The 26,269-nt window shown below is 37.2% G+C and overlaps 2 protein-coding genes across 3 annotated transcripts in view; one reads left to right on the top strand and one right to left on the bottom strand.

Annotated features, from left to right (window-relative positions):
* The window catches only part of ST6GALNAC5 (ST6 N-acetylgalactosaminide alpha-2,6-sialyltransferase 5), a 69,961-nt gene extending 60,197 nt beyond the window's left edge, over positions 1–9,764 (top strand). The window contains exons 4-5 of the mRNA XM_085298185.1: positions 588–695; positions 7,392–9,764. Of these exons, the coding sequence (XP_085154311.1) occupies positions 588–695; positions 7,392–7,623 (340 nt within the window). The 3' untranslated portion in view covers positions 7,624–9,764. The remainder of the gene's footprint in view (positions 1–587; positions 696–7,391) is intronic.
* Positions 9,765–17,874: 8,110 nt separating this feature from the next.
* Positions 17,875–26,269, bottom strand: part of PIGK (phosphatidylinositol glycan anchor biosynthesis class K) — a 72,569-nt gene continuing 64,174 nt past the window's right edge. The window contains exon 11 of one of the 2 annotated variants that reach the window (XM_085298183.1): positions 17,875–19,099. In XM_085298183.1, coding sequence (XP_085154309.1) covers positions 18,983–19,099 — 117 coding nt within the window. In that variant the 3' untranslated portion in view covers positions 17,875–18,982. The remainder of the gene's footprint in view (positions 19,100–26,269) is intronic. The other variant, XM_085298184.1, reaches the window with a different exon arrangement.

Raw genomic sequence — 26,269 nt, 5'->3', positions numbered from 1 at the left:
TGCAGCTATCACAGGAGTTTCCTGCCAGCTGCCACAGAGTGTGTCTGGGCGTGTGGAGGGCTGAGTGGCTGGAAGCATCCAGAAACCAAAGCATGGGAGGGGAGGACGTGACTAGACTGAGCACTTGAGGCCGGATCCTRCTGCAGAAGATGACCTCCTCTATATGGCTTGGGGGTAGCATCTTAAACAGCCCTTTTCATTCCCTGAGACRTGTCTTCCTGAACATTTAGTGTGGAAGTTCCAGTAAGTGAGTCTAGATGTGTAATATTTTCCCAGTACGTTACTAGCAGAAACATATAAATATAGGACATGAAGTTTCAGTCACTTAAGGTAAACTTACCAAAAGGTCAGCTAAATATTAGCATTGCTGTGCCTAAAATTAACTGCAGCAAGGGCAGCTTCTGCATAGGTTAGTCCATTGACAGAAGACATGAGTGAAATCATTAAAAGATGAATGAGCCAAAGTAGTGTTGGTTGCCCAATTTTCATAACCTTTCATGAGAATGAAAAAAAATGCCCATAAATTGCTTCAGATATCTCAAGAATTACTTGTCAGCCTAGAAACTTAATTATGTTTTTGCTTTCAGGAAGATATCCAACACTTGGCTTAGCACGGGCTGGTTCACAATGACTATCGCATTAGAGCTCTGTGACAGGATAAATGTTTATGGCATGGTGCCACCGGATTTCTGCAGGTAGGATTTACTTCAGAATCGTTATTAGCCAGCAAGGTTGAACGTTATAGATAAATATCTGAATCTTTTTTTTTTTTATATGAAATATGTCTTCAGTCTTAAAGTCATTAATTAACATGTCCCAAAATCTGATTCTGAAAACAACAAACACCATTTGATTATGTTATATAAAAGTTTTTGTTTGTAGTGTGGGAGAATTAATCCATCTTGTTGGTTTCTTTTAGCTTCTGAATATTTATCACCTAAAAATAATGCAATCATTGGCATGAAATTAATCTGAAAAAAGGAGTACTGGAAAATATTACTTTTACTTTTTTTAAATTTCTCCCTGCCCCTTAATGGAGGAATGAAGTTCTCATAGTGACTAGTTTCTAAATTGATCTTTTTACATAAATAAAATGAAGATTGTTGTATCTGTGTCACATAAATCCCAGGCTTCGAGTAAACTGGATTCCTGAATAATCCTCACAACAAATATAATTTGTTTCTGCAGAATAGGTAGTCCTGTAATCACCGACTCTGGTCATGCAAAATGTGAGTTACAAATGGTACAAGCAGCACACAAATTCTGTCAGTGGAAGCTAAGCGACCAGTTGCCACTGTAATGGTTTGCGTAGCTTTTACAGCTACATTATTCCTCAGGCCATACTCAGGACTAAGGCCTGAGGTGCTGGTTAATGTTTCGCTATAGGTCAGTGATAGGAAATCACTCTTYCAGACTGGACCAAAATCATGTTTAACCACATGATGCAAAGCACCCATCCTGTATAAAATTAATATAAATTTGTTTGCATCGATAGTCTTTATGCTGAATTAAGTATCATCCGTCCTTCCATTACTAGACCTAGCTCTCTGGCCTTTCAGAGAGATGTGGCCATTTGTCCGTACCTCATCCTGATCCCACCCCGCTATGGGTGACCCAGCTATGCCSAGAGCTGGTACTGACAGTCATGGAAAGATGGCATCAGTGTAACATTTCATCACCTGCTCCTGAACCCCTTCTCACTAGGAGGAACTTACTTTCCTGAATTTTCTCTTGCAAATTTACTAACCTCACTGAAGTCTAGTTCGTTAGTGAGAGGCCTTCCAGGGGCAAGTGGTGCAAGGCTGCAGTGACAGGTTAGTTCATCTATCATAAAAATAGGATGGTTTGTTTTTTGTCCTTCTGAATAAGAACAAGGATAATTCAGGCATCTGGATTTGTCCTGGGCAAAAAGWAGTAGAAATCCCTGAAGAAATTACAATATCAAATGTCAACCCTAAATTCCACTTTGTAAGAACTTCTACAAATTATAACAAAACATTGATGACAAATGCAGTAATGTACTGCCAGATTTCAACATGAATCCTCCAAGGAAAATAACAAACTAGATCAAATAGTCCAGACAACATAAATACCTTCTGCAGAACAGCACCTCAGTTCCCCTGTTGTTTCAGCTGGCCAAGACACRCGTCTCCAGTTCCTATGCTGAAATGGTTATGCCCCTGGCATCATGACAGTGACCGCTCTGTCCTCCTCCAGGCTATATTCCAGTGCACATGAAAGTAATTCTTAAACTGATGAGCTAAAAATTGCAAATCAGTGTAAAACAAGGCACAATCCTTACTTTCCAAACAATATCCCTACTTGTTAAAGTCAGATTGGCTTAGGCAGGCATACTTAGTAAAAAATAAACAAACAAAAACCAAAACTGTTTGAGAGGCTAAAATTGCCAGAGATCAAATGAAARGTTTTCATAGAATTAATACACTGTAATCAAATGGATATAATACTAAATTTTAACACAAGACAGACAGTAATCAATCCTATTATTGAGAGTTATAGTGACTGTTTATAGCCGGTTTAACAAACCATGACATAAAAGTTCACTTATCTCGTCATAAAAAGAAAAAAAGCTGTTTCTTAAAATCAAAAGGATATGAAAAGTCTTTAGCTTAGGTTTATTCCTCAGCTGACAAGGAGAAAAACAGTAGTGGCTAAGCCGGGAGAAAGCCCTTCATGAAGACCTGTAAAAAGAATATGGTGCTGTAAATGGAAATTAACCCGCTCAGTTTGTTCTTCTTCTGCACACTAGCAAGTTAAAGAGGAGTGCTTCCTTTCAAAGAAATAAGGCAAAAAAAAAAAAAAAATAGAATACTGTAAATGGTGGTACTTTAAGCCAGACTTCCATGAAACCTCTGGGTTTCATTCAGATGATACAGATACAAATACGTTTTATTTGCTGTGCAACTAAAGCATCTAAGATTTAAAAAAAAATCTAGTATTCTTATTTCTATGCATGTTCAATGTCACCAAGTCTACAACTTCAGCAGCTACCCATTATTTTTTTAAATACTAATCTGTGGAGTAAGTAATGAGTATAGAGGGAATCACTGTCATGGAACTAAATTAGTATCACATTGGTAACATGAAGGACATCTCAAAGGTATCATGAACATCATACTGTTGATTCTGCTACAAATTACTAGCTTAAGATCATTAACCAAATTGCTTCTTACCCAGGCAGGAAAAACAGTCCAGCTAAAGGAGTGTGCATTACAGACTAGAAAGATTTGTCACTACTAATTGCAACAATGTGTTTTAGATTCATTTCTATTTACTTTCACTGGCTATTGATTTTATAGTTGAACTGGAATTGGTGACCTGATTATTGTGAATTTCTGAATATGCTACAGCAAAGCTGTATGTAATATTGAATCTCTTTACTTGGCTACACAGTTACGCTGGACTGTATTAGGGGTTAATGGCTTTGATCCTGCTCTCATGCTGTTAAATGCTTCTGACTTGCTCATTCTAGAAGGAAGATGAAAGCCCATACCAGCATGCACGTTGCAAAGATTTTTGGAGAGCGTGCATGCACCTCTCACTCTTCTGTCACAAGAAACTCAAGGAAGAGTCTTGCTGTATTGTTTTCAGTGTGCTGGGATCTACTCTTCTCCTCTGCTGGAGCAAGCCAGTACCCCAGACTGGCAGCGTTTCCCTCTCGGAGCTCCCTTAGCAGCCTGCACCRTGCACAGGCAAGGACTCCTGAATTGGGCTATCAAGGATTCTTCCTTTTTCCCCCCTATATCAGTAGCCATCGTGCCCAGAGAGCACTACAACTCCTGAATGAGCTACAGGGCTGCAACTTTTCTTTGTGGCTGCTCAGCAGCATCTGTGGAAAGGACACAGACATTAATGCAGTTTGTTATGATGCCAACCCCTGTCTATCCAAGTTATCGCCTTGCATGGGAAAAATATACTATTTTTGGTATTTCCACCTATGCAAGGAGAACTTGAGGTGGTAGTGAGAAGTGACCTCTTGTCCCTCTCATTCTCTTCAAGGGCTTTCTGGAGCTCTCAGAAGCTTAAAGCTTATTCAGAGCCTTATTTTAAAAGATGTGAGTATAGAAGCAGATCATTTTCCTATGGAGGATCATCTGACTGCCAGGCCATTTCCCATCTGTGATAATTTGCCTGAAAATTGGCTTTTGAAATCATTTAATTTATTCCTTCAAGCACAGCTTATAAAACCAGTGTTTTCTTACCTCCGTCTCCTCACTTTCAATTGCTTTAAATCAAGAGCAAAAAAAAGCAGTTGTTGCAGTCACATTTGCTGGGATATGAGGGACTGGGGAAACTTAATTGGGAGGTGTTCATAAGAAAGATTTTAAACTCCAGCCGTATGGCAGCTAGTCGTGCCCTTTAATCCTTGCACCCGCACCTCACCTCCTTACCTAGGAACTGCGGCATTGTTTGGCTTTGTGCAGCCAGAACAAAACGTATAAAGGGTTCAGCAAAACCRGGCTTGAAGGTCAAGGAAAGGGGATACCAGGAATAGAAGGCAAAAAGTTATCCAGAAATCTTCATAGTCCTGGTGTAGTGCTTTGCCTATCACTCAGCAGGATAATGACGTTTCAGTCACCCTTCAAAATATGAATTCTTGCACAAAGCAAGTGACTACRTATAGTTTTGTGGGCTGATTTATTATTGCTTTTAGTTTGTAAAGGAAGAGGTTGACCAGAACATGATATGGGATGGTCTTATTTTTCTGCTTTGTTTCTTTTGAGGCAAACACTGTTTACTGTATTTTCAGCTTTCAGTGTGGGTGGATACCATCTGTGGGAAAATGTGCACTGAAGTGGCAAAGACTAGATGATTGACATTGGGTACAAGCACTTACGCTGTTGCTGTGCCGGCAGGCTATTAGGCAGGAAGTATAGTGTGTTTTACAAAGGACCTTCTCTAAATTCCTCCTAGCTGTGATATTAATATGCATGCAAAGTCTGACAAAATACTGATTAATGTCCAGTATCTGTCAGTGATAAAACAGCATCTGTTTTAATGTTAATAAATGAGGTGGCAAGCAATTTCCTTATAGAAATTACTCATGCATTTCATTTGCTGGTGACACAAGCTAATTGCAGAGTTAGAAGATAACACAGTACAGTTAAATTGGGTTATAGTGTAGTTACTCAAGGCAGAGTTCAAATCTAAAGCTTACTTGCATGAAATCCAGGGGGAATCCAGAACTCCCATGACAGGAGAAAGACAATTCTTTCTTGATACTTCACTGTCTTCCAGAGTTCTTAAATCCAAACTGTGGCATTTGTGTGTTTAGCCTCAAAACCTCAGTCAGTCCCAGAGAGGCCTAAAGTCATCAGCATCTTGATTTCTATGTTGGAAATCTCCCCCAGTTCAGCCAGTGAAGCCGCATACAAGCCTTGACAGCACCTGTCAGTCAGGGCCCGAAGCCAGCGCGATGCCCGGGCTGTGCCCCTCTGCCTCTCTTGCTGGCCAGGCCCCATGCAGCCAGTGTGTCTGCAATATTTTCTGCCAGGATAATGCACAAAATACAATTTAATATAATACAGAATAATAAGTATATAGTGTGTATTATACAGTATGTAGTATATACAATATAATAAATAAAATACAGTAGGAGGCCCAATGTATCAAAACGTGTTTGAAAATTTAATTGAAGATTGAGATGTGAGTCTGTACTTACTGGTAGCTAAAAAAACCCCAATCTATTAAATCATATATGAAACGATATTTTTAAAATTAAAAAAATACGTGCTTTAGATAGATAAAGTTTTAAAGAATTTTTTTTGTTCTCTTATGTATTCCTGTGAGAATATATATATATATATGTATATATATATATATATACTGTAAATTTAGGATCCATCTTATTTTAGAAATGCAATTTTATTGTTAATGCTAGTGTTGTAAGATTGATCACACTGTGATGTTACTAAGAAGCTAGATTGATTGAATTAAAATGTTAATCTCAGATACAAATGGAAAGCAGCAGCAGTATCATATATTACCACTGCATATATAATATGTATATTGGTAAAATAAGAAAAATTAGAGAATTGTGTAGGTGACAGAATTATATGATAAAAATAATGATCAGGACAGAATACTGATAGACTGTGGATGCATTCAATTGGAAATAAGCTTAAATATTACCTCTTTAAAATGAAAATAATAATGCAGAGCCAGGGTTGTCAGCTCTGAGTTTAGCTTTCTTGCTCTGTACTGGGGTCCTGTTCAGCTCAGGTTTTAACACAGAGCAATTTCAAGGCTTTAGTAAGTGCTAGTATTTGGATTAACTTCTGGTTATCTTTTTCTTACACCCAAAATAGTTCATGGGGATCTGGCATGCAAGCTTTATGCTAACTTTGCTGTGGCTTGAAAAATGTCATTACAATTGAGTTATTCTGTCTGAACAGTTATATCTCTTTTAGTGTTTGATAGAAACAGTTATTTTGTGTAAGAGTTCTTGACAGTCCAAAATACTTGTRCTCAAAAGTAAAAACACAAAGGATACAAGTTAGTATAGAGAATAAATAAGGCCAAAGGAGAATATCTGCTCTGGTTTATGCTACATACATAATGCAAACGCACTTTTTGAAGCATGTAACATCAAAATATTGAGGTTAAAACCCTTAAAATGATCTTTGTCCTAAATACCTAATTGCTCTTAAGACTATCCTATGCGTCATCACATGGGTACAGCATCTCCTACAGATTAATGCTGATGAGCTCACAAGGTCAAAAGGATACTATGGGTGGACAGATTTATTTTTTAACCTTAAAAAATTAAAAATTAAAAAAATTATCCATTAAAAAAAAATCCAAAACYGCTCATGCATGCATTAGATCTGTTTGATTATAAACCCAGCAACAGCAGRCTGTATCACCACTCAGACATGCAGATGTGCTAATGAAGTTGTGCGCTCGCATCCTTATGCACCATGCTGGTAACGTTCACCTGAGCTGGTGAAGCTGAAGTGTCACAGATAACCTCCTGCCCWCTGTCTTTCCCTTCTCTTTCTTCCCTCTGTTCAGTAAATGTCACTGCAAAGCTTTTTACAAGTCACAGTGTAGATGTGAATCTCTTTTAAGCAGTGTGCTTCAAATTTCAGGATGGTAACGTAGCCCTGTGGCATTCTCCCTTATTTTTGAGCTACTGCTGTCCTTTATTTAACAAGGAGGAGGGGATTAAAAGAAAATAACAGAAAGAACAAATTAAAAACTATTCCCCATTCTGATGCAGTAAATACACAATAAAAATACAGATACCTAGAAATTTGGTTCAACTAGGCGAAAAAGCTTATTGAAGATATCAGCTTATTAAAGATAGCATCTTTTCAATCAGTAAAAAGGAACATCTGGGGCTTCCATCTATTTTCTTTCTTCCACAGGGATCCTAATCATCCTTCCGTACCTTATCACTATTACGAACCTTTGGGACCTGATGAGTGCACAATGTACATTTCCCACGAGCGGGGCCGAAAGGGCAGCCATCATCGTTTCATCACAGAGAAACGAGTGTTTGAGAACTGGGCACGGACATTCAATATTCACTTTTTCCAACCAGACTGGAAACCAGAACCACTTGCTGTAAATCACCCTGAGAATAAGCCAGTGGTCTGAGGGAGGAACACAGAAGACGGCAATCACAGTCACCCACTCTATCAGCTTTCAGGGTGTTGGACCTTCTGGGACAGCAAGGCAACCCAGATGAGAAGAGTAACAGGACTTGCAGATGAGAACTGCAACAACAGTCAGGAAGTTATGATGGAGTATATCAAGAGTACTTTGTGTCAAACTGTACATTAAACCAGTATATAGCCTTTTCTGGCCATCTGACTTCCTGTATGTGTATGTGATTTGTGAAAAGCAACTTGAGTATCATTAATGGATGGTTAATTCATTATGGTTTTTTAAAGTACAATGCCACTGAATTTTCATAGTGAAAACTTACAGTACTTATTTAATGAGGTTTTTATGCAACCTAGGCCAGTATTTTTCTAATTCACAATTATGTGGTTGTTTATCTTTCATAATTCTTCAGATCCAGAATTAATACTGCTGACGGTTTGAAAGGCCTAGCTTTTTATTTAAAAATTTTGTTTGAGGRAAAAAAAAGAATTCTGTATAGCATGTAATTAATATTTGATTTGGAAATTTAAAATTTTGGGGCTCCATTCCAGCCTGAAGCCTTTAACAGCAAAAATAGTCTCATGTGCAAATCTAACTAACTCTACWGGCTGACACCTCATTTTAATATGACAATAGTAGACAAAATTCCTTTTGATATGAACGTGCATTTGCTGCTTATGCTATCAAATTGCTGTTTAATCAGAGGTGGAGGGAAGGAGGGCAAAGTTTATCTGAAAAATCACTGTCTATAGCAACATGTTTGCAATGAGTAAGAGACCAACTAGGGTCAGAGAAGACTGCATTCAGTTTTGCTCTTATAGTCCTGCAAGAGACTGAAGCAGCAAGCGTCTTCCTGAAGTAACAAACAAACTGCAAACCAGACAACAATGGCTCGCAACGACATGACCAAGTTTTTGAAAACAAGAAGATACACTATCGTGTACTATAATACTGACCATACCAGCCAAAAATAGGAATCACATAGACTATAGCACTGCACCTTCAAAATCTCTGCCTTCCATTTTGCCAAGATCATCATTGATCTCCTCATAGACCCTGACTGCACTGAAGTTAAGATGTGAAACAAGTTCTGTAAGTAGAAGATTGCCTCCCTAAAAACACCAGTTACCACCACTTGGCAGTTTCTTTCTGAAGTATTAGAGCATGGCTAGTCCCTGCAAACTAAGGGCAGCRAACAGTGCTAGTTCTGTATATGGAACCTCACAGTGTGTCTTACTGGGTTATATTTGGCTTATGAATAAAGAAGATTTCAGTTACAGTATTTTCCTTTTGCCTCACAAATATTGAAATTCAAATAATTCCCTTGAAGTAATCACTAGGAATAATTATGCATGAAGTCTTGTCCTTCAGGTGATGAACCTCTCACTAGACAAATACTAAAGCTAGAACAAAGATATTATCTTAAAATGTCTAAACCCAAGAAGCTCAACCTCTGATGCAATACATGGAACAGGGACCAAACTTGGTATCATTTAAACCCAYTTATGACACAGTGTCTTCCTCTTGCCAAAACTTGATAGCAATAGCTGCAACTACCCTAAAGATGCCCCAGTTCTCTGGGGACAGAGCGCAGCAAACTGCTCCATCAGAAGTAAAACACGCTGCTACCCTATAATCCTATGGACCAAAATAGCCAGCCTCAGAGAACCACTCTCCTTGCTGCAGCCATCTCCACTATCAAAGAGGAAGAAACTGCAGCCTATTTTGCCTTAAAACTTGACTTTTTGTGTTCTTCCTGATATGCATCACTCAGCATACAAATGAAATGCAAAGTGCTACTATTGCCAATTACTTATAACCAGCCTTGTCAGCTGATGTTTAACTCCATCTCTTTCAGTGTTTGTGTTTTATTCCTGCCATTTGATTTCACAAAATTGTAGAAAGAACAGGATGGATTTTGACCTAATGGTAATTTGAACGTCCCTTTCAGCGTGGGTACTGGGGCACACGGCCAACATATATTGCTCAAATTGATGAACTTTTGTCAAACTGATTTATAGATCATTTCTAATGTGACTGCAGGAATTCGTATAGATCATGGTAGGTCCTCTGATGCCATAATCCTTTTATTATTATACCACTAGTAACAAAAAGATTTTTGTCATGATAAAGTGTAGAGCACTTTTAGTTTTTCTRTAAATCCATCGCTGCAGGATGTGTATGCTAAGTGTTGAAACTGTTAAGCTGTTGTCAGAAATAGGCCGTATTAAAATAGATTACAGTCACCTATTTTTAGYGTTCAGTAGGACTTGCTACACCGCACTGAGCTCCACATGCACGTGTTTGTTTCCTGTCTGCAAGACTAGTCAATATAAAATAGACTAGACAAAGCATTAAGGATCCRCAGAAGAAACATGAAATAAATTGATATAGAGCCTAATATCTAACATTGAATAGAACTTCGGATGTAAGGAGTTAATATAACAAACAAACAACTGTGTTCTTGTTAACCTTATACACATCCAGTCTTTYAAACAGCACAACAAACCCAAAACTCACTTTAGTCTCATCAACTTCCTATGAAGTTTCAGCACGTTTCCCCAATCTAATTAGAAAATGTGTGAAGGAATATTTTCTAAGGGTGAGTCACACCTGCATATATAAAATCCACTACAAAAGGAATGTGGTGAAGCCAAAAACACATCAAGTTTTAAATAGAGATTGAACACAGATTTAAATACAAATAACTGTCTTCTCCCTGCAGTCCAAAAAGTAGAATGCAGAAGAAATGYAAATGATTTTTTAAATACTGCAATTTTAACTTACAAATTACTGACGTCTTTTTATAAAGGCACAATTTTTGAACTACAGTATATCCTGTTACATTTCAGCCTGAAGTAAGCTTTTATAGCCTAGTTATAAAACATATGGATTTATGACAGAAAATGCTGTCAGACCAAAGATACGTAGTGCTAGTAGGCACTACTACCATTATCTGGTTTATGCTGTCTTCTTACACTTGTCCCTACAATTTGATCGATTCATGATCTTCAGTGTGCATCATCACCTCACATATTAAAAACTGCTCCAAAACAATGTTTACAGACATCAGCAATTTTAAGAAGATCTACGTTATTTTAGCCCTGAACTTCTACGGTACCCTATTCTTTTGTCTGGCTTCATCAGAGTGTCTGTTTTTCATCTTGAAGAACCACAGCTCTTTTTTGCCATGACACGTGCAATTGGAGTCGAAGATGACAAAAAAATAATCTCTGCAACTACTGCCCTTGGTTTCCGTTATTCTGGCACAATGACAACAAGATGCCCAGCTAACAGCATCAGGATATAAAATAATAATATCATGCACTTTGAGAAAACCTTCCATCCAAAATCTTAAAGCACTTCAGAAAGACAAGTTAGTATTATTTATTCCCACATGGATAGAGAAACTGAGGAAAAAGGAAGTTATACAATTTACTAAGACCATGTTACAACTTTAGCACCAGACTTTGGAAGAGAATTCAAGTCCCCTGACAACAACTCCTAGTTCTAGCCAGCAGTGTGAGGAACCAAGACTTATTTGAAAAATGCTACCACGCATAGGCAATTTCGTATGACTTATGACATGTCACGTATGTCACACACATATACAGGTACGCATATATACACACACATGTATGTATACATGCATGTGTGCATGCACATACACACACACAAGTGTAAATTGATCAAATTCTGCAGAAGATGTTTACTTAGATAATAAATGTAGGGGGTCTTCTGCATTATAATCTCAGCAAACTTCTCATGAAGTTTAGTGATTTTTACTGCATATAGCTCTAAGGACAYGAAAGTAGATTAATTTTTTGGAAGAACAGACCAAGTACATCCTAAACATTATATGAGGTAGATTACTACCCACTCAGCAAATTTTGAGGAGTGGGGAATCCAAAACAACAAGCAATAGAATATGGTTTGTAATATCTAAATATATTCTCCAGCRATATAAAGATCTAAGGCTGGAGCTGATACAGTGGGAAGTCATTGTGGCTCTGTAGCAATGACTGCTCTGTACTGCAAAAGTTTCTTTTGAAACTCCTACAACTATCGCATGCTCCCCAAAATCCCCCAAATAATTCTGTTAAGCACCTCTAATGGAAATTAAATACTGTATTTGCTCTAAGGAGACACAATTTCTAGTTTAATTAAAATTGTAGCTTAAAGATTAAAAAAATACAGSGGGTAAATAAGGAAAGAGTTAAACAGTCAAAGAGTATCTGTAAGACCAGCAAAATGGAGTACAAAGGAGTGAGAAGGCAGACAAACCTTTCAAGTATCAGTACTTCCACTTCTCCTGGCAGGATCATTTAACACTGATCAATTTGAATTTCCAGCTGCCTACTACAAAGGAGACCTTACAGATCACAAGAGTTTTACAAGGAAAAAAGAAATCTCTGAGAAAAAATCTAGGAAATAAGAAATKAGTCTGTAAGATGATGAGAAATGTCTCTGGACTGAAGCAGAAAAATATAAAACTCAGGATGTTTTATAAATGGCTTTGCTTAATGCTAAATACCTGTTAAAGCCACTATATTTTGAAAAATTTTCTACACTGAAAATGACAAGAAAACATGAAATGTTAAATTATGCCATATGGCCACAGTGAAGATGGAATTTCAACATCTCAGTGGAAACAAAGGCAGTCACTTTTATTATGGGTGACTGTAGAACAGACTCCCTAGCAAAATGCAGTAAAACGAAGAACTGCAGACTTGTGGAAACAGGCCATGAACTGTCATCTCCTTTCTTTCTGTAGCAGCTCTCACAGGGGCAATAGCAAGAAAGCACACAACTGTCACAGGATGTACTCTTGCCTGTTCCAGGCAAACTGGTAAGAACTATAATGAAGAACAGAATTAGCAGACATAAATAAGCATTGGCTAAAAATCAATGCAGCTTTTGCTAAGAAAAGGCTTGCCTTACAGATCTATYTGGAGGTCCTCAAAGTTCTCTGAAGCACATGGACAAGGAGATCCAGTTGATTAGTCCACCTGGATTTCCAAAACTAGTTTTGCAAGGCTGCTCTTCAAAGACTTCCAGAGAAGTCATGGTACCATGCATCCTCACTTAAAGAATTCATTTGAACATAGGAAACAAAGGCTAGGAACAGATCACTAGTTCTCCCATTAGGGTAAGGTTACAGGTGGAATCTCACAGAAAAATGTCACTACCTACTTTCCCTGTTCTTCTGTACTCTTTGCTTGTCATCTGCTATAATCATTGTTTGAGACAGGATACATGAATGAGACCTTGTCAAAAAYAACAACAACAAAAACACATTATTAAGAAGTTCTTATATCCAATGAACATTAACTTGTACAGTACACCTCAGTTACAGTCTTGCCATGCAAGWGTTTAAGGCAAGAGCTTAGGTTAGGTTTATGTTTTAACAAAAAGGCAGAATAGATTTATGACTTACAGACATATATTTCCCCTCAYCTTTTACATCCTTCCAGTATCTAAGTCTACACAAAGCTGGAACGTTTTTCAGCCCCGTTACTGCATTTTTTTATATATGGTTACACATTTGTAGTCAGCTGTTTATGAAACACTCTGGTCATTCCTGGTCACTCCATCACAGACAATACTGCAGAGAAAAAGCAGCTATACAGAATCGAGCAACAAAAGTAAGTACAGAAAAAAATTCTACACAAAGAAAATGCAAAGACAGGGACTGCTATGAAGGAGGGTAAGTAAAAGAGCTTTGCAAAATACTGAAGTACACTGCAAGGTTAAACTGATGATCCTATTTACCATTCTTCCTGCATTACAAAGACCAAGAAAGGTTAGAGGAACCTAATCATCATCACAATTTCAGCCTCAATACTTTGAGCTACAAATTTAACCTAAACAGGAAAACCAGCACAAAAAATTATAAGTAACTAATTAAAAAAAATCAAACAACAATTCTTCATGAGTATATCTAAAAGGACTTGACAAAGAAAATATGTATCATTATATTAGAAAAGGATGTAAAGAAAGCACAAAGAGCCTAACCTTAAACACCCCCTACACTCAAAATCAGCAAAAAGTCAAGCATTTACTACAGGACAGTATTATTTCAATAAGAACTTTCAGAGCTGGGAAAGGACATACATCTGCTATATCAAGTTAGATGGCTTTGGATACACAGAATAGTATGACATGCCAGAAAGAACATGAATGTCTCGAACAAAACACACACCCAAGTTGCCCATGCCGGTCTCCACAAGAAGTATGTCACCAAAACCCACAAACTGTCTGTGCAAAAGGAAGTCATTTCACAAGAAAGAGCATTTATGCTAGAGCTTTAGCCAGCATAGCTACTCTGCTGTCAAAACAGTCAATTACTAGAATAGCTGATTTTGTTCAAGGAATTCACGTAAACAATGCTGCCAGAATAACTTCTGCTGATATGAYCTGCATCTCTAGTAAGACTGTCGGCCAGAGTAGCAAAACTGATAGGCCTATATGAACAAGGCTTTAGTGTTCTATGCAAATATATTAAAAAAAAAAAGTGCATAGCAAAGCAGACAGGGCAGAATCAAACATTCTGATACACACATCTTCATAAACTTTGAATTGAAACCTTAAATGATATCAATTTAATCAATAAATCATGCAGAAATCCTCATTAAGGAAGAAAAATGAAGTAATTTTAAAGAATTTGCAAGTGAAACTAGTGCTATGAAATGCTGATTTCAGAATATTATGCAGCAGCATGTACAAATTTTTGTCATAAAGCAACAACACTTTCAAGGTGCATTCCATACAACTTRTTATTTTTAAAAATTCACAAAGAGATATAAAGCAGAGATAATAATATGGTGCACACAGCAGAAGATATTATCTTCAACAAGAAATGCATCGACCTGTGTGTTTTTTTTTTTAACTTCGCTTTTCACTACTTAAGAAAAAAAAAAGGCTATTATGCTCGTTATTGTAGACCAGTGTTGAAGTTATGGTTGAGAAGACATTTTCATTATATACACTGCTTTTCTCTGTAATTTATGTCTTTCTAGATAAATTAGCCTCTTAGAAAAAATACTTTATGCTTGTCCTCAGCCCAAAGGTGAATTAGTCTGGAAAGCATGATAAAATTCTACCAGGTCATAGAACAGCTCTGCAACATGGATGGAGCTGGAAGATGCTTACAAGGGGATCCTGAGTTTTCAAATGCTTCTGATCTTTGTCCCAGAATTGTACCATGTATGAAGGTTGTCCATCCAAATGCCACAGACTATGAAATACATCACTCCCATTCCACGAATTGCCTTCTACTTCACCTATTTATTTTCATCATGTCCAATCATCCTGAACCTGCAGAAGCTATTCAATCCAGAACACAGTGAAGTTCTGGATCAAGTCTAACTATCCACCAAGAACCACTGTACATCATTTCCCCATCTGTATTAATGGGTTGTTAGCTCAGTTTTCAGAAGTCTTCAGATCTGAACCTTCTTTTTACTTCTTCCAAGACTGTCTCTCCCCACCATGATAAATTCTGCTCTGCGCTCTCACCTCTTTGATAAATCAGTGATTTAGTAGTATACGCAACTCAGCCCTGTGTTACCATCTCATGATCCTCATCTGAAGGCCTATTAGGCCATAAGATCCATTCACTCCCAGTACGTAAGCTTCCTCCATGCGGTACCATACAATGGTATCCCTAACTGCTGATACAGCAATGGGAATGGACACAATTTGCAAACACTGAGAGACAGAATCACATTACATTTTCTTTCCTGCAAATAGTAATGGAGATTAGCCCCTTCTCCCCAAGAGCCCACTTTCTCTAGAAGAGATACACTGTTAGTGATATTTATTAGTGATATCTGGTCCATCTATGATCTTTGCTCATGCTAGGAAGACAGAAATTCATGGTGATATTCAGATAAATAGATATATATAAAGTTTGGCTGGCACAGACAAATCAAATACTGATAATTTCATAGCCAGATTTCTTTCTTTACTGATTTCCATGCAACTCTTTTTCCATCTATTACACAAATATGGCTTAGAGTCATAATTTTGTGTAAACATTTGGGCATGGTCATACAAGATAGAGTACTCAAATGTAGATAGCATTTTAAACAGTTCAGAAATCAAATGAGGTATATAGGCATGTGAAAATATATGTAAAAGAATATCAGCCTACTAGTATCTTCAACTGAATGATAGTAATGCATTTCAGTAAAAGACAATTTGAAATAAAAAAGCTTATTTAATAAGCTATTATTCAGTTTTTAAAGTTATTAATATTTTTATCACCATTAATATTCTAAACAATTTAAAAACAACCTCTTTCAAAAYAGGTTAGTACAATTGTATAGTACAGAATTCACACATGAACGTCCAAAATCTTGCAAGCATGGGCATGTTTGGGTCACAGACCTATCTAGACAGACTCTACAGACTCACAAAATGCTGAAAGCAATTCTGCTCTGGACGTTTCTATGCAAGAAAAGGGCACTGGCATCAGGCTTGTTTTCTGGATTCCATACAAAAGGCTCATCTGTGCGCAGTGGAGCAAGCATCTGCACTGCGCCAGTGTACTGTTTGTCCTGTAAAACCCAAATGGTGTGCGAGAGGGAAAGTGTTCTGGCCAGTTCCCAGATCCTAAACTATGTTTGAAAGGCTGTCATAGAAAGCCAAAAATTACTAACCTTGGGGGGGGGGGGGGGAAGAGCGAGCCTTGAGACACTTCTAGAGTTGCTTTCAGACAATAACCACTTGAAGAATGAAAAGCATAGAGCAGGCAATTATATGGCAACTCTGAGAACCATCTATTTCAATTCACACGTAAAAATGTTAGAAATGTCCGGAGCATAGTTTGTTGCATTCCAGTCTAATTGTTGTTCTCACTTCAATTTAATCACCTTCACAGGCACACTTACTGAGTGCTTCTATTCATAAATTGCATTTTAATAACCCACCTAATTGCTTCCTTTTCCTCGGGTAGATAAGCTTTTACAAAGACAGTATCTTTGTCATCTTCTGCTACTTAGAAAATTCAGCTAAGTTCTGTTGATTTTTCTACCTACTTCCTCCAAATGGTGCCTGAAAAGGTGAAAAGGAGAAGTTAAATAAGGCCTRAGAGGTTTAAACTGTAACAGAAGCAAGGCAGAAAGCTCTATCCATTTCACTTCTAAAAGTGTATCAAAACTTGGCTATAAAATTAATTTTTGACAAAAATAATTGTTACAATAAAAATGAAAAAAGTATCAAGGCTGAATTAAAAAAAAACGAAAGGCAAGCAGATCCTCTAAGAATAAATTCTGCAGGGCTTTTTTCCCCCGTGTCTAAAACAGATTTTAGTTCACTGATGCACTACAACCAGCTAAGAAAAGCAGTGGGTCTTCTCATTTTAAGAAAAGTCACCCTTGCCTGTTTTGTAAGTATCAGAGTTTGTGCAGGAATTTACGATTGGTAAAAGATGCTCTCTGAAATAAACACCACCTAATGAAGAGATCCAGAGCAACTTTTCTAATGCTGTTTGGACCTGTTCAAACCCTCCCTCTCTCAAGAGGCCACTTCTCAGAAGCAGAGCTTTTATCCTTCATGTTAAGTTGTGTTGTTCCTGGCAGAGATACCTGCGCATCAGTGATACAAAAAACTTCTCACCAGCAAAGCAGAAAGAGCTCTGTAATACTACCTCTCACAGAATATGCTTACAAAAGTGCAAGGACACATGTGTGGGGAATGCCTTTGTTTTAAATGTAGCTTAACAAAAGCAGCTGAGAACAGTTCTTGTTGTTCAGCAAAAAATGCTATAGGAAGCTCCAGGTACCATAAATTTATAGCAAGGTTGAGATGTAATCGGCAAGAATTTACTACTAGGTAATGGATAATTTTGTACCTTTCTCCTCTCCATGCCTCAAAGACGTATGGAGGGGGAAAAAAATGCTTTTTATACCTAGATGTGCTATAGTGCTGTTTTGCTCTCCAGCATCAGCCCTTTGAAACAGCTAAAAGCCTCAACAGCTGCCTTCTCTGTAGCCCTTCGAGTCACTGCCTACACACAGCCCGCTGAGAAGTCCACTACCCCTAACCTGAGGCTGCGGTGCCACAATCAGTCTGAAAGAGAAGAAAAAACAATAAAAATGTTTAAGCATTCAGATTTGTATGTTCTGTGCAGTATGAAAATGTTCAATACCATATACTGCCAAGTATAATGATCTTGGCTCTGATATTATGTGGGATTACAAATAATTCCTAATAATTTTTAGAAGTAAGTATCTAAAATTASACCATGTATATGTCAGCTTTATTATTAGGAGAGAGAACAGGTTCCAAAAGCATACTGCAAAAACTTCTCTTACCTGGTAGGCTTATTTCTGTACATGAATAAATTTGCCCTTCTTGTCACTAAAGTGACAATACAATATACAGACAAAACCCATTTAACATACATTCATCAGTAAACGTCCAAGAAGAACAAATTGGTATGTCAAAACAGAATTTACAAAACCTGAATGATAAAGCTCATTTTCCCAAGCACTCAGAAACTACAGAATACAATAGTACAATTTATAACATTTTTCATCCTGATGCCAAAGTCAATTTTACTCTGTGCAAAAACACTGTACTGAAAACCCAGGAAGCCTCCAGCTCTCTAATGAATGGAGTTAAAACACAAAGCCTATGAAGGGTTTCTAATGGACACGGTGAAGTCCTATTTTTTACTCTTTCTGGCATTTTTTTTATTCAAGTAGATTCAGTGAGGTCACTGTTTGACTGCATTTTGGTTTTACTTTTACTAACTCATAGAATCCTAAAGCCAAAATTGCCTAAGGTAAAAGGATTGATCTAAGGATGGCACTTAACAGAAAAACAAGATCAATATTTTTCTACATTATTTTTCTTTCTGTAGAGAAAGCTTTCAATATGCCATGCCAAAGTCTGCAAAGTGGCTTAAATTTTTATCGATAAAATGACATCTTAAATAACATTCTGCATACTGTCTCGTTCTTCAATCATAGATGACTATTTCTAAAATTTACTTAGAAGCACATGGAAAACAATTCACCTATTTACAATTTATAATCAACCTCAGAGATTCTGCTAAGATGTTTAAGGTCTTTCCTCCTTTTTTAAAATTTAACTATAAAGAAAAATTGCTCAGAAAGCATTACAATATATTTGAACAAGATAAAGTAAAAAAAAAAAAAAAGAAAATTTAATAACAATTTGTTAGATTCTTTTCAAAAAAAGAGGCAGACTGTTTCAGAAGAACATTCGTAAGTGACGTTTCAACACTGTTTTTTACTACGTCCGTATTACACATACATGGAAGTGATGACACCATTGAATCCCAAGTAGTAGTCAATGCAAACATCTTGCTCGCTCAGATTCAGAAGATGTGTTTCATGTGCTTGATTCCGTATGTTTTAAAGAAAACCATGATAATCAATGCCCAGAGTCCTAGAATAAATCCTCCAGGAGGATGCCAGTCCTTTTGCTTTGGTTTCTGAACAAAAGAAAAACAAACAAACAAAAAAACCACACACAAATATATATATATATATATATATATATATATACTTATATACACATATATAGTATATATAATGTATACTGCTACATATATATAGTTATATACACATACACGCCACGCTTAAGTTTTCACATTGAACAGGCATTGTGTTTATCAATGGGGAAAAAAAAAATCCTTGTCGTAGAGAAAAAATGCCCAAACAAGCTGTATTTCTTCATAAAGCAGAAGTATCTTTCTTCTTAATGTGGCTGAAAGGGCTTAAAAGCTGGTGAGAAGTGAGCTTACGACCAAGCAGGGAAGTAAYGACCACGCAAGGCCCCCAGAACCGTGCTGGAGACACCACCTTCACGGCACATTATCAGCACTGGGCCTCTTGTTCAAACACATGTTTTTGGACAGAATTTCTAATGTCTGATCCCATGTTAATGTCAAAGAAAAACTTTCTGGGTATGAAAAACAGTTCCTGCCAGTGAAAATATGAACAAAAATGGACTGCTGTCCATTTATAGCAAGGTTGAGATGTAATTGGCAAGAATTTACTACTAGGTAATGGATAATTTTGTACCTTTCTCCTCTCCATGCCTCAAAGACGTATGGAGGGGGAAAAAAATGCTTTCTACAGCTCCTTCCATACTCAGAATTATTTAAATAAACAGACACCTAATCATACAAAAAGCTAAGATTCATTGTTAAACGAATATCATAACACAAAGTAGTTTTGTTTTAATGTCAGTTTTCCAGGAGGCTTTGTTGAGTCTAACTGCTTTTCCTCAACTGTAGAAAYACATTTTGCAATTTGTTAAGGTTTCTTCTATCACACACTTAACWGTACAAGATAAAACTCATCTGTCCCCTTCCTGCTTCTCCCGTATTTATAAATTTTCAGATACTCTATATTCTGTGAGAAATGCATTGTAGAAGATAGAGCTGCAGAGTGCCCCCAAATTTGTCTTTAAGGCTAAGAAGAAAGGTGAATACCAAGTTTTGCTTGTATGATGACAAAAATATCAGAATTATGGTACGGAGGACTCAGCCCCTTGAGCCTACATCTACTCTTGCCTTCAGCAGGCACGCTGTATAGATCTACGAGGCACAGAGAAGACTTCTACACTATTACAATACTAAATACTGAAGTGCTTGCTGAGTGTATTATTCCTGCCCTACTGACAGATTTGCATGACTTTGTCCTTCTRCAGAATGACGCACAAGGAGCATTAAATGTATTTTGGTTTTGTTACATTTAAGCCATATTTAAAATTATAACTCTGGCATGCAAATAACCGTAACAGAAGATGGTACTGTTTCGATTTCTGCATGACTCTGCTTATGGAAGCCTGCTGTTTTCCACAAAATGCACCAACTGGCTGGTGAACTTCAAGGCAGGAAGGAATAGTTTGCAGCATCTGCTCTTTCAAAACTGCTTTCTTATCAACAAGAAAACAACACTTGTGGATTGCTCAGCTTCCATTTTCTAAAGCCAGATAGTTTTAACTTTAAGATTTTTGCTCAAATAACAAACTTGTCATTAAAAAATGGAAGAAATAACCATGTCACCCAAGACACCTGAAGAACTTGATTCTCTGAAACATCAGTGAATTTATTCTTTCTGATAGAAGAATCTCAGAACTAGCATTATAGTTTACATTAATACGTACAGAAGTGAAGATTTAAGCAAAGACAGTGTGTGTATATACATACACACACATATATATATATATACACACACATACACAAACACACCACCACTGAATTTCCTAAGAAACACACATCAGCTGCAATGGATGCAACCTTGGTAATTCACCACCTCACTCATAATTCACACATCTCCATATAAACATCTCAGGAAATCAATGCTAAATGTACTAAAAGGCTGCCAACATATCTCAAACCAGAAAGTAATAGCACACCCGACTTTTCCACACCAAAGAACTTCCTTGTTTAAATCTTCCTAATTAACCCATAACTTCGTATGCATATTGCAGTGCTCATTTCATCAATCTCTTTGTACTATCAATCTTTCTTTTCCTRGATCTCAGACAAACTCCTTACTACAAAGTGGCACCTGACCCTTCTAGACAAATGACTTCAATTTGCAGGCAGTGACACTAAATGCCTGCCTCTCCTATTTTGTATAGAACACATAATTTAATTTCTTTAAAGAATTTATATGAATAAATATTTAAAAGGTGATCTATGAGTATGCCTTTACATTTTGTCATGTCGTGTACTGAAGCCTCCTCCATGAAATTCCACAAGAAAACAGAGTCTAGTACAGCAATGTCTCTGCACTGCAAAATCAAGGATGCACAAATAAACAGTTTAAAGCCATGTGCCACAGCTTTAAAACATATAGGATATAKAATTATAAACATGATGGTATGACAAAAAATAGCTGAGGATATACATATTACATTCTTAGTCATCCTAAGAATAAATATATCTTAATGAATAAAATTTAAATACCTGGAAACTGAAACCTACATGAAAATACTAAACCACAATAAAAGGGCAGAGATGCAACTCTCCTGTACATTTGTAACAGTCAATAGTGAGGTTAACTGAGCACAAAATTGTATTGAAATATGCCATTATTTGCTMCTAGTGGCATACAGACAACCGAAACCTTATGAATACCTAAAATGGGATTACACAGGTTCATGCGTGAACCTGCAAAGTTTATCTTTAAAAGCTGAAATAAATAATTTCCTTAAATTAACTTGATCCTATTCCAAGAAAGCTCATCACTGACTTAAAAGTGTAATTAGCTTTTGACTCTGACAAGTCTACCCCTCCAAAATCAAGTCCAATATAAACCAGAAAACTCTAGTTAAAAAAAAAAAAAAAAAACACTTTGCCCAATTGGTCAGGTCATCAGTGAATTAGCATTAGTAGCATTAATCATTAATGAATATAAAGTTTCTCCTCGATTCTTAAAAAATTCAATGTTTTGCCTATGCACATGGCACTGGTTAGGGTCTTACTCCAACAAATTTCTCTTAAAGTCAGACAATTGTTGAAAGTTGGGCATTTTCTCACTTTTGTGAGAAAATCCAAATGGGCAAAAAAGTGTGAAGTATTGCAAGTATTTTGATTTGCAATTAGTTATCTATATTATATCTAGACTGATGTGAGAGGGTGTATTATTACAAGACAGGACTGTTTGCAGTACTTATGCCTAGCTCGCTTTGCGACCGATCAGGAGGAGCAGAGGCAATAGTTCTTACAGCTCAAATTACTCTTCCATCTAGAATTCTGTTTGTAGTAGTACTCCCTTAAAACTTTTCTAGGCATCGCTCATATAATTGACATATTTAGGATTTGTCATTTACACTGCATACAACCCCACTATAAACACTCTCTCCCTGCAATAGCAACTGTTAACACATAGGTGAAATGCACATGTAAAACGGTACAGTGTGCCAGGAACAAATGCATTTAGCAGCTTAAGGGCTAGTCACTACTGAATTGCTGGAGATTCTGAATTAAAAAGATAGGTAGCTAAGCAACAGCAAGTTTCCTACTGCAAACAGCTTTCTGTTGTACTCTTTACAGTTCTGGTAAAATCGTTATTCTGCAGAACTTAAAAACAGTTAACAGAAAGCTGCTCCAATACTGTAATTAAGGAGAGGATAAAACAGTGTATTTGCAAACTGGATGGGTCTGGAGGGACCCTAATGGAGAATATCCAAGACTTTCAACAAAGGTGTTTCATAAAACATACAGTACTTGCTATAGCAATTAAAATGAACTTTATGGAAAAAAATAATAAAATACATTAAAGTTCAAGTGGTAATTAGATTAAGAATGGTCTGATTTTAAAAGGTTAAATCAGAACAGAAATAAGATTTAAAACATCACATATTAACATTTCACGTGCAAAACACTATGCTAAAGTATCATTATAATCCAACCCTATAATCCTCTTTCAGCAGAGCTCCCTTTTCCTTCAGTGCCCTCAATAAGGATTAAAATATTCCTAAAGAAAGCTTTAGGTTAAACTCAAAATCCACATTTGGATGGTAACTGTAGCCAAAACAATGCACAGAATGTAAATATAGCAGTTTTACAGGCAGGAAAGCATTAATATCCAAACTGGGACAGGCCGATTCTTATCCAAACAGGGCTTCAGAGAAGGGGGGCAAAACCTTAAAAATGATGCGTACAGTAACTCGCCTATGTGGAACGTTCTCCCCAGTGTGAGACAGATGGTGCTGATTTGTGTCACAAAACAAGAGTGCAAAATATCTATATTTAACTGGACAAAAAAAAAATGTTAGAAGGGCTTTGTTCCAGTGAGTCCATTAAAATGGCAGTTACCATATTTCAAATTAATCCCTGYTCTATTCCCTCTATAGAGTTTCAGCTCAGAGAGCCTAGGCCTGGTTTTGGTCTAGGGGAGTAAAACGTTCCCCGGGGCTCCTGGGGCCTTCAGGCAGGCAGCGGGGAAACCCGGCGGACGCCCCTCTGCAAAGGTCTCTCCGCCCCCACTCGATCCGGGGGTCAGCGAGCAATAGCGGGGAAGGGGAGCAAGGCTGCTCTTTGCCACTGCGGTGCCCAGGGTCCTTATTAGATYGTTAGGTGGATTTTATGCATTTTGGGGTGTAGATTTCTTAATTTTCTTCACAGACACTCTCCATTTGAATGAATATTTGTATTTCCTCCACTGCAACTTTGAAGGTTTGTCAAGATACCTGCTTTTATGTTTACAAGGTCAGTACTAAAGACCAGTGCTAAAACAAGAAAGATCTATGTTTCAAAACAGCTCTTCAGAACACAGACCTAGCGTCAGATCCAAGCCTGATGCCACGTGCCTGCTTCTCCTGTCAAGGAGAGAGGGAAAAAAAAAAAAAAAAAAAGGCGATCTCAAAATGAAGGACAAGGTAACTCCGTGTTCCTCCTGAAAAGCCAAATTCTCCTATGCAGAATACCATGGCAATAGCATGTGTTGCATACTTCTTACAGCCACTCCATAACAATTTGGATTTACTTGGAATTTAAAATTTCAAACTGGGCAATCATTGCAATTCTTATTAGAAAGCACAAAACAAAGGTCAATTGCAGAATGAATTTTTATGCATCACAAGTTAAATCGCAGTATAAAATATGCCCTCAAGCTTCCAGTGAAAGTATGCACTTCTAATTTGTTGGTTACAGTGTTGATTTGGGGTCCTCACGGGGAGGGGGATCTTATAATTCCATCCATCTATTAATAGTTTAATCTGCTTTTGTGCCCACAGCAAGATTAAAGTCATAAGAGAACTCCAGCATAAAGGATGCCTGTTAAAGTGTTTTTGTCTGATCTCCCAGTTTGTATTTATTAACCACAGTGCCATGATTACAGCTATCCCCAATATGAAAAAAATGATGAAGAAAGTTCACTCACCACCACCACCACCAGTAAAATCTTATGGAAGATACGGGAAAGAACATCAGTTAATTTAACATGTCAATACCAACAACTGCACTTTAAACAAATCTAATTTATTTGAAAACTGTAGGGTCACCATAGCTGCTATAGCTCCATACTGTTATGATAGCATTAGTTCATTTCCTTCCAAAACATGTTACCTACAAGAGCTTTCCAGAAATTAACTTCTACTCCAACCAATGGCCGCTCACACATTAGTCTCAACTTTCAGTGTTATCTCTCGGCATTACACAGCACTTTAAAGTGCTTTTAGTGGTTTAACAATTATTTATGCATCTTCCAACCAGTGAAACTATGCATAATATACTACTTCTAATTATGGGAGGCTTTCCCAGCACCTGAGACTCAGGGCAGCTCAATTCCCACACAAGCCACCACTCAGATGAATGATGCCCTCTTGGCAGACACCCTAGGGATAGGGCCTCCAAAACAAGACACGTGAGTTGCTAAATCCAAAGCTAACAATTGCAGCTCTGTACTAGTAGCTATAGCAATTCGTAYCCATCTTCGATAGACCAGCACCGCAGAGGTCTTACCTGCTCAGTTAGCAGCGAGTTATCATGATGGCAGTCAGGAATAARTGTATGCTTACGAATGCAGAAGAAAAAAAGTCATAGGATACAGCTGCATTTAAAAAAATAATCTGTCCCTCTTTTTAAGGTCGGCTGAGAAAATTTTCTATATTTTAATCAACATCATACTCCAAAAGAAGCCACTATCATTATTTTCACAAAAGAGTACCTAAGTCCTCTATGAATTATATTTGCAAACACAAAGTTTCATGCCAATTTAAGCATACAAATAGAGAAAACGAACGGCTTAATTTAGCAGACTTGAAAGTCAAAACTTGGCCACTGTTACTTTGAGAAGACTCCTTTATAAAAAAAAATTAGTATTTATTTAATTTAAAGAAAAAGAGGATTATTAGCCAAAAAAAACAACAAACAAACAGCTAAAGGCATTCAGCACACRGGATATTGCCATAAACTGGAAGACAAATTTATTGAGGTCCTTACACTGGAGGAGGTCAGAACATYACAAAAATATGAACTTACTTAGTTGGAAGGTAGATCTTAGTGGAGATGATCRCCAAAAATAAGTGACACACCTGCTGCTACCCAAACTTTGAATTAAGTGGGCAGCTATAGCAGATGCAAAGAACAAAGGAGGTGGAAAAGGGCAGGCAGAGRCTGATAGTGTGACAAAGATATTGTACATTCACTAGAAAGGAGTGAAATGGTCCAAGCTACATTCAACAGCACTATTTTTGGAGCACTACTGCCCACTTCCCACTGGGAGAAAGTTATCTCAAAGCCTTCTACAGTAGAGATTTTGTCCCTGCAAATAAAATGACTCATTTCCAGTGGGAGCAGAACCAGAACCAAATTCTCAATTTTACAGAGAAAAGGCAGTATATACATAGGAGGGCCCCCACCTCTTTCAGTTTGTGATGATTACTCCAAATACCAGCCTTACCTACCTCCCCCTTTCCAAGCAGCACACCATTCTCTCCTCCTGCTTGGATTTACCATAGTGTCACTCAGGACCACGAGGTGAACTCATTTAAAATGCATCTCAATTAATAAGCTCCAAGGCATGTTTTTTTCCTTAATCTCTTATAATTAATTGTATGCCTCAAAACTTCCATTATGAAGTATAATCTTGATCATTCAAATATAAATTAAGGTGTATTTGGCTATATGGAGAAACCATGA

This window comes from Rhea americana, unplaced genomic scaffold (genome assembly GCF_003343005.1).
Source record: "Rhea americana isolate MKP2758 unplaced genomic scaffold, rheAme1 scaffold_136, whole genome shotgun sequence".
Classification (NCBI taxonomy): Eukaryota; Metazoa; Chordata; class Aves; order Rheiformes; family Rheidae; genus Rhea; species Rhea americana.
The sequence above is the reverse complement of the archived record's forward strand: the minus strand, read 5'-3'. Positions and strand labels throughout refer to the sequence as shown.